Genomic DNA, 13,818 nt, shown 5'->3' on the forward strand with positions numbered 1-13,818 from the left:
TAATGTCCTGCGCTGATGTTTAAGATCACTGTTTCTGTCCTGTAAACTATGGATATGAAGAACAGTCAACTCTTCTTTTTATTTAAAGACTAAGTATGTCTTTGACCAATAAAGCTGGCAATGTGAAAATACAAAGCAAGTCATACTGACTCGTATGCTTCCCTAAACTGAGAAAGGTTCTGACAAAATTCTGCAGTTTTCCAACTTTTCTCCAATCCAAAATTAAAATAAATCTTGAAAACACAAAATTTCCTTCCAAACAGACATTCAACTTCCTACCTACCCCTATGAAGCATAGCGTAACAGACACAATCCTAAGTAATAAAACCCCCGTGCAAATCAAAAAATTATGCACAACTGTTCCCTTGACCATCTAAATGCACAACAGAGCACTGAGCTGCACTTTGCATGTGCGGAACGTCAACTGCTGCACTGTACATTTCCTATATAACGCTGACCATGACGCTACTGCAGTGAGAGCCTGACATAAGATATATCCTGATAAAGAAACTCCGTAATATTCCAAGGTAGGGTGAAGACAAATAAGCCTAAGTACAGCAGATATTTGTTGAGTTTCTGCATAAAGTAAGAAAATAGATATTAGAGAATGCAGAAGAGTGAAGTTTGAAAGAAAGGAAATTTGAGTTCCTCCTTTTTCCTCTGTAAGAATTTATACCCACCAATAATGCAAGGAAACAAAAGGTACCTGCTAGTATAAGAACAATCTCAATCTGTCTTATTACGAAGCCTACGTGACAGAAACTGGGTGGCCGATTGATAATGATGAACACCACTAAATTAATCTTCTGCTGGCAACACATTCCCCTTTGCTGGAAATTTCACATCCTGCTATTGAAGCTAATAGGCATCTGCTCCCCAGAGAGGCATGAGCATTAAGGTCACAGTGTTGAGGATTGCTACTCCAGCAAAAAATCAAAAATGGACAGTCCTGAGGAAAAACTTGACCCTAACTCATTCTCAAAGCTGTAAAAACTACAATAGACACTGACACAGCTTCAACTACCATGATACAGATAAAATGGAAGTTTATAGATGCTGGGAAGAATATTCTAAATCTGTGCTTACCATCAGCCATGGCAATACTCTCCAGTTTGGGGTCAGAGGGAGATGCAGAAAGCAGAGATGCTCCCAGCTTGTTGCTGGGGAATGCCACCTCTTGGTGGAAAAGAAGGCGTTTTGCCAATGCATCCAAATGCCAGAAACACCATTTTCCTAGGATATCAGTATGGCTCTGGCTAGAAATATCATTGCAGATTAGCAAGATTATATATCTGGACATTATCAGTGCAAATGAAAGAGGTGACAGGCCAGAAGGAAAAGGAACTTTTCCAAAGAGTAAGGAAGAAGGAACTAAGAATGACAAATAAGCCACGGTCTGGGTACCTCTGATTTTTCTGCTGTCCTCCGCACCAATACGTTGTTAAGGGATAGTGTTTGGAAGTCTGTGCAGCTCTCCCTGAGCACAACCAAAAAACATTCAGTCCTGTGTAATGTACTTGTAGCCAAGAGACAAAATTGTGATGACATCCTTTGATGCTGGCAATATGAGTGAAACTGCCGAAGTGAAATGGTGATGCATCAAACAGCCGGGATGGGAAGGATACAAATGCCAGATATGTTGCATTGCTGAACCGGTAACACAGGGTACTAGTAATAATAGGTGAAACTGCTGAATGCATCCAGGAGGAGCAAAAGGAAATAAAACTATTTGTACTGCCTATAATATATAATATTTCATTATGATGTTTCTCAATGCTGATATAATTTCGATGTAACTTTAAGGTAACTGCCTATGGGATAACTATTTCTGCTACCTTCTTGCAGTCTAACTATCCAAGTCCATTAGTATTTCAAATCTCTCAAATATATTAAGCTAAATTACAAGTCTGGCTTCCTGGCAAATGGTTATTATAACAATAAAGCCAGACATACAGGGGATTCCAGATTCATGGCATTGGGATGAATTCGCATAGAGCATGACACAGAAATCCTGACATCACCTGAAGTGCAGAACACAGCAGAGAACTGACTCATCCCGGCCTGGCCTCTGTCACCTCCCTGACACTGCACTCTTGTTCACCTGTGAGCACAACAGGACTGCACTGCGTGGCAAATCACACCTGATGTGGATGGAAACCAGTTTATTGATGTCCCAACAGGTGACGATGCTGCTCATCAAGAACGGAGCGGACAGCAGTCTGCTTGCTTTGTGCACTGTCGGTACCAATACCTGCACCACAGCTTGCTGCCCCACAAGCCTCATGATGCACAGGACTGACTTCTAGTGAATGTTTCTTTAGTGAAGAAAAGAAAATGCATAGTCAGTAAATGGTAGGTAACACTGTGCACTCTGACATAGAAGCCTTTTCACTGGCACAGATCAAATAGGTGTTTTTTCTCTACATGTGCATGAACAAGAAGAATTATTTTGAAATATGAATTGCGTCATATGCGTGGAGACATCTACAGAACATTAAAGAAAATGAAGGGAATCAGTACACAAGCAAAAGCCTGACTGGCAAAGGGTATAAGGTTAATTGGAAATTATCATTGGAGAACTTAGTTTCCTGCATTCATTTAACTGGGATCAGCTCTTTCTTAAAGCAGAATTTGATTTACTGGTTGATAAAGCCATATATACATCCTTTCAGACAGCCTAAAAATCATTCCTCTTTTCCTGGCCAAGGAAGCCTTTTCTCTGTCAAATACCAATCACTCATAGCAAGAGAATAGCTGACAACCACCTGTAAATATTAAATGGGGCTATTGGCAAGTAAATATTTTGTCAGAAACGTGCAAAACTACTAGGGAATAGTTTCCTTTCTGTAAGGGAAGGTTCCAGCTGTGGTGTGCTTTCATACACTTCACTGAAATGTGCAACAATTGCCTTTCAGTTCACTAGGGAGCAAAGCTGAAGTAAAGCTTGTGGCATCCAGAGAAAGAGTTATCCCATATGTGAAATCCCAGGACTAAAACTAAGGACCTTTAAAGAAACAAGCAGCAGAAGAAACATTTTGTACAGTATGATATCTAGTAAAAGACACAGCGATTGAGCTTTGAGTTGAGATTCAGGCAAAGATCCAATGATAAGTGCACTTACTGCCTTACTGAATCGTACTTAAAGCAGACACAGCTGAGAAGGTGTTCGCGTCTTCAGAGCCAATGGGATCCACAGCTGCTGGCGTTACCCCCTCTCAGGGTGGTTGCCCATGTCTATTTGGAAGCTGAATTTGGCCTGTTCTAGGAAAAGTGTCATCTGTCCGTGGGGTGGGAAAATCATGCTGTTTTTCTATCACTGCTGCAGATACACTCATGCACATATGCTAGAGTCATGGGAAACTGCATGATTCAGAAAGCTCCCTATTTCAAAAATCACCAAAGAAAGTCTTTTGGAAATGAAAACAATTCTCATTAAAGAAATCTCAGGAAAAAAAAAATCAGAACACGTCAGTATTGACATGCCTTGGGAACTGCTGCATTTTCATCATTTTCTTGGGCTATTGCCACTGCTCTTTACCAATTCTAATCAATTATGTCTCTTGCTCCAAGGATTAGATAAAGATCGGGAACAAATTATGTTTTCAGAAGTCTACAAGTCAGTCTTACACAATGACATTTTATAAAGAGTTCATTATCTACTTTTACTTCATCCTGCCAGGACACATTAATCAGCACGTTCTCCGCCCAGACAGACTGCTCGGACACGGAGCCAACGAGGTCCAGCTCTCTGCTTTCTCCTGTGCTCCTTTTAAGACTTTTCTCCCCAGTGTATGCATCTATCTACATCACCACAACATATATTTTGAAGTGAAGCTCTTCTCACAATAATTAATGTTCTTAAAAGAAAATCAACATACCTCAGTAAAAAAAGACAGTAACTCATGGGACATGGAAAAAATCTCTTTTCATGGAAAAAGAAAATGCTTGAAGTCTGGATTTGTAAAACCTGCGGCTCAGTGCTGGCCACCCAGGGCACACTGGGATTTGCCGTCTGCAAGAGGCTCCAGGCAGCACCAGCACAGGCTGAACAATCAGTCCCCAAAGTGCAGTTCTCAGAGAATCCCAGAGTGTCAGGGACTGGACAGGACCTCGAAAGCTCATCCAGCGCAATCCCCCCGCCGGAGCAGGAACACCCAGGTGAGGTTACACAGGAAGGTGTCCAGGCGGGTTGGAATGTCTGCAGAGAAGGAGACTCCACAACCTCCCTGGGCAGCCTGGGCCAGGCTCTGCCACCCTCACCATGAAGAAGTTTCTTCTCATCTTTCAGTGGAACCTCCTGTGTTCCAGTTTGCACCCACTGCCCCTTGTCCTATCACTGGTTGTCACCCAGAAGAGCCTGGCTCCATCCTCCTGACACTCCCCCTTTCCATATTGATCCCCATGAACGAGTCACCCCTCAGTCTCCTCTTCTCCAGCTCCAGAGCCCCAGCTCCTCAGCCTTTCCTCACACGGGAGATGCTCCACTCCCTTCAGCATCTTCGTGGCTGCGCTGGACTCTCTCCAGCAGTTCCCTGTCCTTCTGGAGCTGAGGGGCCCAGAACTGGACACAATATTCCAGATGAGGTCTCACCAGGGCAGAGCAGAGGGGAAGGAGAACCTCTCTGACCTACTGACCACCCCCCTTCTAATCCCCCCCAGGTCCCATTGGCCTTCCTGGCCACAAGGGCCCAGTGCTGGCTCATGGTCACCCTGCTGTCCCCAGGACCCCCAGCTCCCTTTCCCCTACACTGCTCTCCAACAGCTCGTTCCCCAACTTATACTGGACCCTGGGCTTGTTCCTGCCCAGATGTAAGACTCTACACTTGCCCTTGTTATATTTCATTAAATTCTTCCCCACCCAGCTCTCCGGCCTGTCCATGTCTCTGGATGGCAGCACGGCCTCTGGTGTGTCAGCCACTCCTCCCAGTTTTTTGTCATCAGCAAACTTGCTGACAGTCACTCTATTCCCTCATCCAAGTCGTTGATGAATATATTGAATAATACTGGTCCCAGTCCTGACCCTTGAGACACTCCACTAGACACAGGCCTCCAACTGGACTCCGTCCCATTGACCACAACTCTCTGGCTTCTTTCCTTCAGCCAGTTCGCCGTCCACCTCACTACCCGATCATCCAGACCACACTTCCTCAGTTTAGCTGCGAGGATGCTGTGGGAGACTGTGTCAAATGCTTTACTGAAATCAAGATAGACCACATCCACTGCTCTGCCATCATCATCTATCAGTTATGGACTGATAGTTCACCGGTTCAGGAATGGAATTCTGTTAAGAGTTGCTGTCATGCCTTGCCTAAGCAGCAGTAATAGAGGAGCATAAGACAGTAAAGGTGGTTATTATGGGATTTACTGAGAATCTCAAAATCTGCCAGTAGGTAATACACTACAAAAGCTACTTCAAATACTTTACACAAGTGTACATGCTGCGGACTCCCTGAGCTGCTGGAAAATTACCTTATGTTAGAGGAGTTGAAGAATATAGTAAGTATTCATTAAATAATAAATGAATTCTCCCAGGTTTTCCTGGTGATTGAGATTTGTTTTCTTCTTCTTTGTGTCTCTTGGCTGACTCTTTCATCTTTTATATTCTATGGCACAATCAGACAGTAATTATCAACAAGCTTGATCCTACCCAAACTGAAGGGAATGGAAAACTGAGCAGAACTGGGCTCAAAGGCAAGTGAAAATCAGTCCCCAAATCAGGGAATAATAATAATCACTGTGGTAATAGGCTCAGGCTTCAGCATTCCTCTCACTTTTGCTTTGTGCAGCTTTATTTCTTTGCTTTAGAGAGATAACGATGTGAGGGCATGTAAAAAGAGTATTTCGCATATACACACTAGACATGCAGCTGCCATTTCTGTCTCTGGACTGACATAAATTGAAAGGCTGTATCATAAGTAGTGTAAATTGCAAAATCTCTTTTGTAGAGCTACTGATTTATAGGGATTACCTGACCTGGAATTGGTACTTCCAACATTGACACAGGCTCAATGCTTCGCTTGGGGAAAAGGCCAAGCCACCGTCACCCTGAGAACACAGGCTCAACCTCAGCCAAATCACAGGCAAGTTAATAAACCGTTCTTGCATATCTTACCTGATGTCCAGTTGAATAGCTCTCTGTTTAGAAAGCTGCTCTAACTGCTTCTAAAGTTGTTGTTTCAAACTGCAGATTTATAGAAAGCTGCTGTAACTGCACATCTATACAAATCTTTTATACAATTCTGCCACACATGAAACATTAATTAAGTGAACACTACATGCAACTAATGATTGTTCTTGAGAAAGTTCTGTTTTCTTTTAATGACAAAGGGGCCACACTGAAGACAGCGAGTCCCAAAGTGCTGATGGTCTTTAGGAAACTCACACGGAAAGGAAGGTGAGGCCCAGCAGTGGCCACGTTTTGCAGCAGATGATGATCCCGTGGGCACATCACAGAGCAGAGTTTGCTGCATTTCCTCTCTTCAATCACCGCTCAGTTCTGACAGACTCCAGCAGCCTCCGCGGCGCACTCAGTGGCCACTGTGCCCTCCCCATCTTGCCAGCAGCTGAAAGAAGCCTTAAGCCTTTTCTTGTTACATGTGTTTCACTTCTGAAATAGATGATCCTTCTGTGATAAAACCGGCTCTCTGACCTCATTGTCACAACATGCTTTAAAATACTGTCTAAAGCCACTGCCAGTTTTGGAAGGAGAGGTCTCAGGAATACTGCATTCCTGCAAGTTTTGTGAAAAGGAGTAGCCAGGCAGAGCAGTGGGACATTCTTAGTGCTCCCACAGATGGAATGGCTGAGGTGCTCGCAGCCCGTCTATAGGAAACAATTACCTTGCAAATATAATAGGCCCAGGCAGGATCTCCTAGCAAAGCATATTTTAATAATGATTTTGCAAGATCGAGCGTTCTACCTAAAGGTAGGCACACATAATAGGGCAAAAAGCCCCTGCTTATATCTCCAAAAATCCCGGCCACAATTTCCCTCCCCTGCTCCCCATTGGTTGGTACTGCAGGGTTTACAGACCACCAGACCCTGCCTCAGTTTACATATTTAATTCATCTAATTTGAACAATATCCTTCCCCTTATCAATCTATTTAAAATATGGGTTCCTGGCTCTTCAGCTACCTTCCCACCTAGATTAACTTGTAAATACAGGTATCAGTATGCATTTTGGGATTAGTTCGAAGAGACTTTGTTTTATATTACGGATTCGCAGTCTGATGTCTCTCGGTCCTTACAGCCCCCCCACCCCCACTGGGGTGAGGCACCAGCTCCTTAGTTTCGTAAAAACAACATTCACAGAGTCCCAGAATGTCAGGGACTGGAAGGGACCTCGAAAGCTCATCCAGCCCAATCCCCCCGCCGGAGCAGGAACACCCAGATGAGGTTACACAGGAAGGTGTCCAGGCGGGTTGGAATGTCTGCAGAGAAGGAGACTCCACAACCCCCCTGGGCAGTCCCCCGCTGGCTGCTCTCAGACACCTGCCTTGTTTTTACAGCTCCTGCCCTGCACATTCCTGCAGCTGTGGCCGTGGGCTCCTCCATCGCCCTGCGCTCCCCGCCATGTCCCAGGGCCTTTCTGCCACTTCCCGCTGCGCGGCGGCCCCGCTGTGCCCGCGGCCTGCAGTGCACTGGGCGGCCATGGCGGCCCGGCCTGCTGGGGCAGATGTGTAAGGAACATTTAAGGAAGGGGTCCTGGGGGACAGCAGGGTGACCATGAGCCAGCACTGGGCCCTTGTGGCCAGGAAGGCCAATGGGACCTGGAGGGATTAGAAGGGGGGTGGTCAGTAGGTCAGAGAGGTTCTCCTGCCCCTCTGCTCTGCCCTGGTGAGACCTCATCTGGAATATTGTGTCCAGTTCTGGGCCCCTCAGTCCCAGCAGGACAGGGAACTGCTGCAGAGAGCCCAGCGCAGCCACCAAGATGCTGAAGGGAGTGGAGCATCTCCCGTGTGAGGAAAGGCTGAGGAGCTGGGGCTCTGGAGCTGGAGAAGAGGAGACTGAGGGGTGACTCGTTCATGGGGATCAATATGGAAAGGGGGAGTGTCAGGAGGATGCAGCCAGGCTCTTCTGGGTGACAACCAGTGACAGGACAAGGGGCAATGGGTGCAAACTGGAACACAGGAGGTTCCACTGAAAGATGAGAAGAAACTTGTTCCCGGTGAGGGTGGCAGAGCCTGGAGCAGGCTGCCCAGGGAGGTTGTGGAGTCTCCTTCTCTGCAGACATTCCAACCCGCCTGGACACCTTCCTGTGTAACCTCATCTGGGTGTTCCTGCTCCGGCGGGGGGATTGCGCTGGACGAGCTTTCGAGGTCCCTTCCAGTCCCTGACACTCTGGGATTCTGTGGTTCTGTGACCGCGTGAGGAGAGCGCTGCCAGAGCCGTCCAGAGCGGGCAGGAGGCCGTTAGGAGCCGTTAGGAGCCGTCAGGGGGGGCGCGGCCGTTGGAACGTTACTTCCCGGCGCTCCGCAGAAGGCGACAGACATGCCGAGCGGGCCCGTGCCGCCCGCAGCCCTCACAGCGCCGCGCGGCGCCCCCGCAGCAGCGGGCGGGAACCGGCGGGAACCAGCGGGCACCGCCGGGCCGCCCCTCACCGCCCCGCCCCGCCCTCCGCCGCGGGCTGGCCGGGCCGGGCCGGGCCGGGCCGGGCGGGGAGCGGCGGAGCCGGCGGGCTGTCCGCCGCAGCCATGGGGCAGGACGTGCCGTGGCTCAACCGCTCCGGCGGCCCGCGGGCGGGGGACGATGGCTGCGCGGCGGGCGGGCTGCGCGGCCCCTTCCCCGCCGGCGCCGCCGCGCTGCTGGCCGCGCTCATGGGGCTGCTGGTGCTGGTCACCGTGCTGGGCAATGCCCTGGTCATTGTGGCGTTCGCGGTGGAGCGGAGCCTCCGCACGCAGGGCAACTTCTTCTTCCTCAACTTGGCCATCGCCGACCTGCTGGTGGGTGAGTCCCGGGGCGCCGGGCGGGCCGGGGCTGCGGGGCGGCGGGGTCACCGCCGAGCTCTGTCCGCAGGCGGCTTCTGCATCCCCCTCTACATCCCCTACGTGCTGACCGGCGAGTGGAGGCTCGGCAGGGGCTTGTGCAAGCTGTGGCTGGTGGTGGACTACCTGGTGTGCACTGCCTCCGTCTTCAACATCGTCCTCATCAGCTTGGACAGGTTCATCTCTGTCACCCGAGCGGTAAGGGCTGGGCTGGGGGGCTGCGGGGGCTCCGGGGCCGCCCTGCCCAGCAGAACGGGCTCTTTGCTCAGGTCACCCGGCTCCCAACCCAACTGCACCTCACCCAGGCACCAGAGGAGACAGGGGGTGTCTGGGCAGTTCCGCTTGAGCCTGGGAATATTTCTGGGAGCGATCAGCTTCTGCAGGAGAGACGTTTGCTTCTCACTTTTACACTGGAAGAGGTAACTCTGCTTTAGAAACGGGCATAGTCTGTGCATGTTGCTGTTCCAGCTAGAAGGGCAGAGGGAACAAGTTGTACTTATTTTCCTCCCCAGCCACACCTTGGATAAGCTTAAAAAGTCTTACCCAGCTGAACCAGAGCATCTCCCCCAGCACAGGGCAATGCACCTGCTGAGAGCCCGAGCTGCACCCCAGCTGCAGCACAGGGCACAGAGAGAAGCCTTCAGGGAGAATTCGATGTATACAGCTATGTATAGTTCAAAAGTGGCATCTTTCAGAGGATGCAAATGCTGTTTCCATTTAACAGACACAGAAGTGGCTAAAACCTTGTCTCGGTCCTGCAACGTGTCAGTTATTGAAAAAGTAGACTAGACTTTCCAAAAATCAAAAGCTAATGACATTTTCACCTAGACCATACAGCCACAAAGTATTCTGGGTGGTGCCGAAATAACACGTTTTACCTGCTAATGGGTTTCACTCTTTTACACACACTTCCAGGTTATTCTTCAGCCCCCTGTTCCACCCACATTTCCTTAAAATGTCAATTTAGCTCCATTGCTCATTCTAAATCACATTAAGAGGCAATGATATTTTTTTGGTAAAAAGTACAAAGAGAGGCTGAAAGACCACTTTAACAGTTTATATGCAACTTAGTGTTTTACCAACTTTTTCAAGAGGGAGAAGTGAACAGATTAATTCTTAAACAGTCACCACTTACAATTCCTTTATTTTCTAAGTTTTGAACTAGCCATGAATTTTGCTTTCACAAAACCAATTCTCATTACTATACACACAGTATAAATATATAGACTGGATGGTTTCAGAAACAGAAAGGGCAACTGGTCATAAAAAGTTAAAAACATCAGCCACTTTAAAGTACTTCAAATTAATCCTCCATATAAAAATCCCCCCCAACCAAGAGTAGAGAAGCTGCTTGTTGGGTATGGGCAGTATAAGAACAGGAATATATGAAGCTCTAAATTACTCTGTGTCTCAGTGACAATGGTAATCTTCCTATGAGACGCTCCTGAAATCAGGAGTAGCTTTGCCAAGGGTTGCAGAACGAGACCCGATTCAGCCGGGCTCGGGATTCCTCAGCTGTGCAGGTTTTCGACCGGAACAGCGGTGGCTTTGGAGATCAAGATCCAGAGATTGGGACAGTAACCGCGAATCCTATACAGAATTCAAACCTGAGGACTTCACATCCCAAAACACTGTGTGGCCACTGGAGAGATGTGAAGCTTGAATTCCACATCACTATACGAGTATTGTCCAGTACACCAGGGAATCAGAGTATCGAGAAGTAGGTGATTTTAAGATTCTACTGAAATCTGTTGCTGATACAGTTCACTGACTCAGTATTACTGACATATACTATTTTTTTGCACCTTAGATTCTCTACTGTTTTCTAAATAAGGGAAATTAGTTACTCTTCCTGTAAAGCACTCTGCAGACCACAACACTCTCAACTGTAGATCTTAATTGCAGATGAGAGATCTACGAGCACTTCATAAAAGAATGAAATTAAAGATACCAAACAGAAGTAAAAGCTGTTATCCACTTATTTTTTGGTGTGATTTTCACATCAAGAAAAATAGAAAGCAGCAAGAAAACAGCTTGCATGGGTGTTCTATGAATTCAGATCCTTTCATGGATTTTAAACAAAATTATTTAAAAATTCTAAATGAGTGAATACTGAAGGGCCATGTTTTTAGACCTTCTGTAAACTGGTGTCACAGCTAATGCAACTGAATATGTAAGCAACTTGTGACAACCGATTCTAGGAATAGCAGTGGTGATTTGCTTTGGAAAAGCATAGGTTTTCTAGCTGAAGATCTGCTGCGTGTTCTGAGAATGCATCCAGTCACCTTGACAGTGTTTGTTGGAATGGATATTTCAGAAAGAGCTTTTCTGTGGTCCCGGTAAGCTTGGTCTAACCCCCATCCCTAAACCCATGGATTATCAACCCTGACAAGTGACAGAGAGGACCATATTCTAAGGTACCCATGTAACTGTTTGAAATACTAGTAACCTATGTGACTTTTTTCTCTCTCAGGTCAGTTACAGGGCTCAGAAAGGGATGACCAGAAATGCAGTACTGAAGATGATCACAGTATGGATTGCTGCTTTTCTTCTCTACGGTCCAGCCATTCTCAGTTGGGAGTATATTGCTCAAAAAAGCATCCTCCCTGAAGGAGAATGTCATGCAGAATTCTTCTACAATTGGTATTTCCTAATGATTGCCTCTACTATTGAATTCTTTACACCTTTCATCACTGTTACATACTTTAACTTAAGTATTTACCTCAACATCAGGAAACGTACCTCCCTCAGAAACGAAAACCTATCACCTGGTCAAGAGGACTGTGAAATGAGTTTCCAGGGCGAAAAAAAGGAACACACCATATTTGTAGTAAAACCTGCAAACAGACACAAATGTAAGATGAGAGCCAACAGCCTTTCTCCCCCCAAAAAGGCGTCGAGGCTCAGTCTGCGTAAACTTGACAATCAGTCATTAAATTTGAATGTCAGTCAAGAGCTTCCGCCACTTGAGGTGGAAGTGGAGACCAGGCCTCAGCGGAATAGTTTTTACAAAGCTACGGAAAGCGTGTGCAACACCTCCAGCAGAGCAGACATTGCTAACGCTGTGGCAAATAGATTTAGACTTTCTCGAGACAAAAGAATAGCAAAGTCTTTAGCAATTATTGTCTGTGTGTTTGGTTTGTGTTGGGCTCCGTATACACTCCTGATGATCATCAGAGCAGCTTGCCATGGGCACTGCGTGCAGCATTCACTCTACGAGACTTCATTTTGGCTGCTGTGGGTGAATTCAGCCATTAACCCTGTTCTATACCCGCTGTGCCATGTGAGCTTTAGGAAAGCCTTTCTAAAACTCCTGTGTCCAGGAAAAGCCAAAATTCATCCTCATATTTTTATGTGAAAAAAAAGGAAGTGTGAAGGCTGACAATTAGTACATCTTGCTTTCAGTGGGAGCATAAACTGGCTATTTGCCTGCAAATATTAAGTGCAACATGCACTGGGTAGTTTATGGAATACTGGTAAGCACAAGTGTAGGTATTTATGAGTACATAGAAATACAGCCATCCGTGTCACTGGAGAAATCACAGCAATGAAAAGAAAGGGAGCTTCTCAAAGGTCATTGGGAAATTTCCAGTAATGGTGCACTAACGAAGTGCTGAAGAGGGAATACAGCATTCATAGCCAAAAACTAGAGTTTAGGCTCTCTCACTTCTAATAACTGTAAATATTGCTGGTAAGGAAGTTCATGAAGCATTAACCTTGGTTCTGTGGTATTTTCCTCCAGTCCCACCCCCAAGATGCCCAGGTCTCGCCGTCAGGTGGCAAGCCAAAGAACTCCATCCGCGTGTCCAGGAGGCAGTACAACAGTCACCTTACCAGGGAAACTGCCCAACTGTAGCAGCCAAGGGAGCACTGGTTTGAGTGGGAAAGGTGACTCAAATATGAGAGTAGAATTTTTAGTAGAACTAAGTTCAGGGGCAGGAATATAAAAGAGTTTTGAGCATTGTGACAGGAGATAAGAGAACTGGGAGTTTCTACACCAGGAGTTCCCTCCCTCAGCTCTGACATCTGCCCCCACTGGGATCCCACCGGGGCAGGAATCTGCTCCTTACAGGACTCACAGGGATTACTCTTCTATGTTTTCCTGTAAGTATAGAGTAAGTGTAATTAGTCCATGAGATCTACAGCAGACAGATCTTGCTATAGACACAGCTTTAGGTAAACTTCCCTTGGGAGTAATTTTAAAAGCCTTTCCAATTAGACTTTTACTAGTTCTGAAGGGAAAAAAAAAGTTTTCCCCTACCTCACCCCTTTGACCTATCCATCCATCAAGTCAATGGTAAAAAGTAGTATTAGTTGACATGTTTAGGCATTTTGCAAGTCATGCATAATGAATAGCACGACCCAAAAAAGTCTGTTAAAATATACAGTCTTGCTATTGACCATGAATGTGGAAAACAAGAATGTCAACGATATCCTGTTTCTGCCATTCTGCCTCTGGCACGAGAGCAGCTCACACAGCTGGAGCCAGAGTTTTGACGAGAGTTATCCCAGAAGGAGGATCGATCTGAACATCACTAGTGATACAAGTTGCCACCATCACAAGCATTTTCTGTGTAGCTTCACAGATGTTTTCTTTTGCTGACAAGAGCGACAGCTATTGAGCAGCCCTAGTTGTCCATTGCCACAATGCATGTTAGTACAGCTGATCTTAAAGTTTACAGACAGCATCTGAAGTTATTTACTTTGTAAAATTTCAATAAAGTAATTAAGAATTGTGGAAGAGTCATAACTTTGTAGCCTTAACATGTGGTACATGGAAAAAAGCACAAGCCTACAACATTTGGGTAACTGCAGCTGAAACTGCAAAACCAT

The 13,818-nt window shown here is 46.5% G+C and overlaps 1 protein-coding gene across 1 annotated transcript; it reads left to right on the plus strand.

Moving 5' to 3' along the window:
* Nucleotides 1-8,694: 8,694 nt before the first annotated feature.
* On the plus strand, nt 8,695-12,388 carry LOC135991932 (histamine H3 receptor-like). The gene is made up of 3 exons (XM_065640796.1): nt 8,695-8,947; nt 9,017-9,183; nt 11,459-12,388. The coding sequence occupies exons 1-3, from the start codon at nt 8,695-8,697 to the stop codon at nt 12,341-12,343; spliced, it is 1,305 nt and encodes a 434-aa protein (XP_065496868.1). The 3' UTR covers nt 12,344-12,388.
* The last annotated feature ends 1,430 nt before the right edge of the window (nt 12,389-13,818 follow it).

The sequence above is a fragment of the Caloenas nicobarica genome, chromosome 9 (assembly GCF_036013445.1).
Source record: "Caloenas nicobarica isolate bCalNic1 chromosome 9, bCalNic1.hap1, whole genome shotgun sequence".
Taxonomy (NCBI): Eukaryota; Metazoa; Chordata; class Aves; order Columbiformes; family Columbidae; genus Caloenas; species Caloenas nicobarica.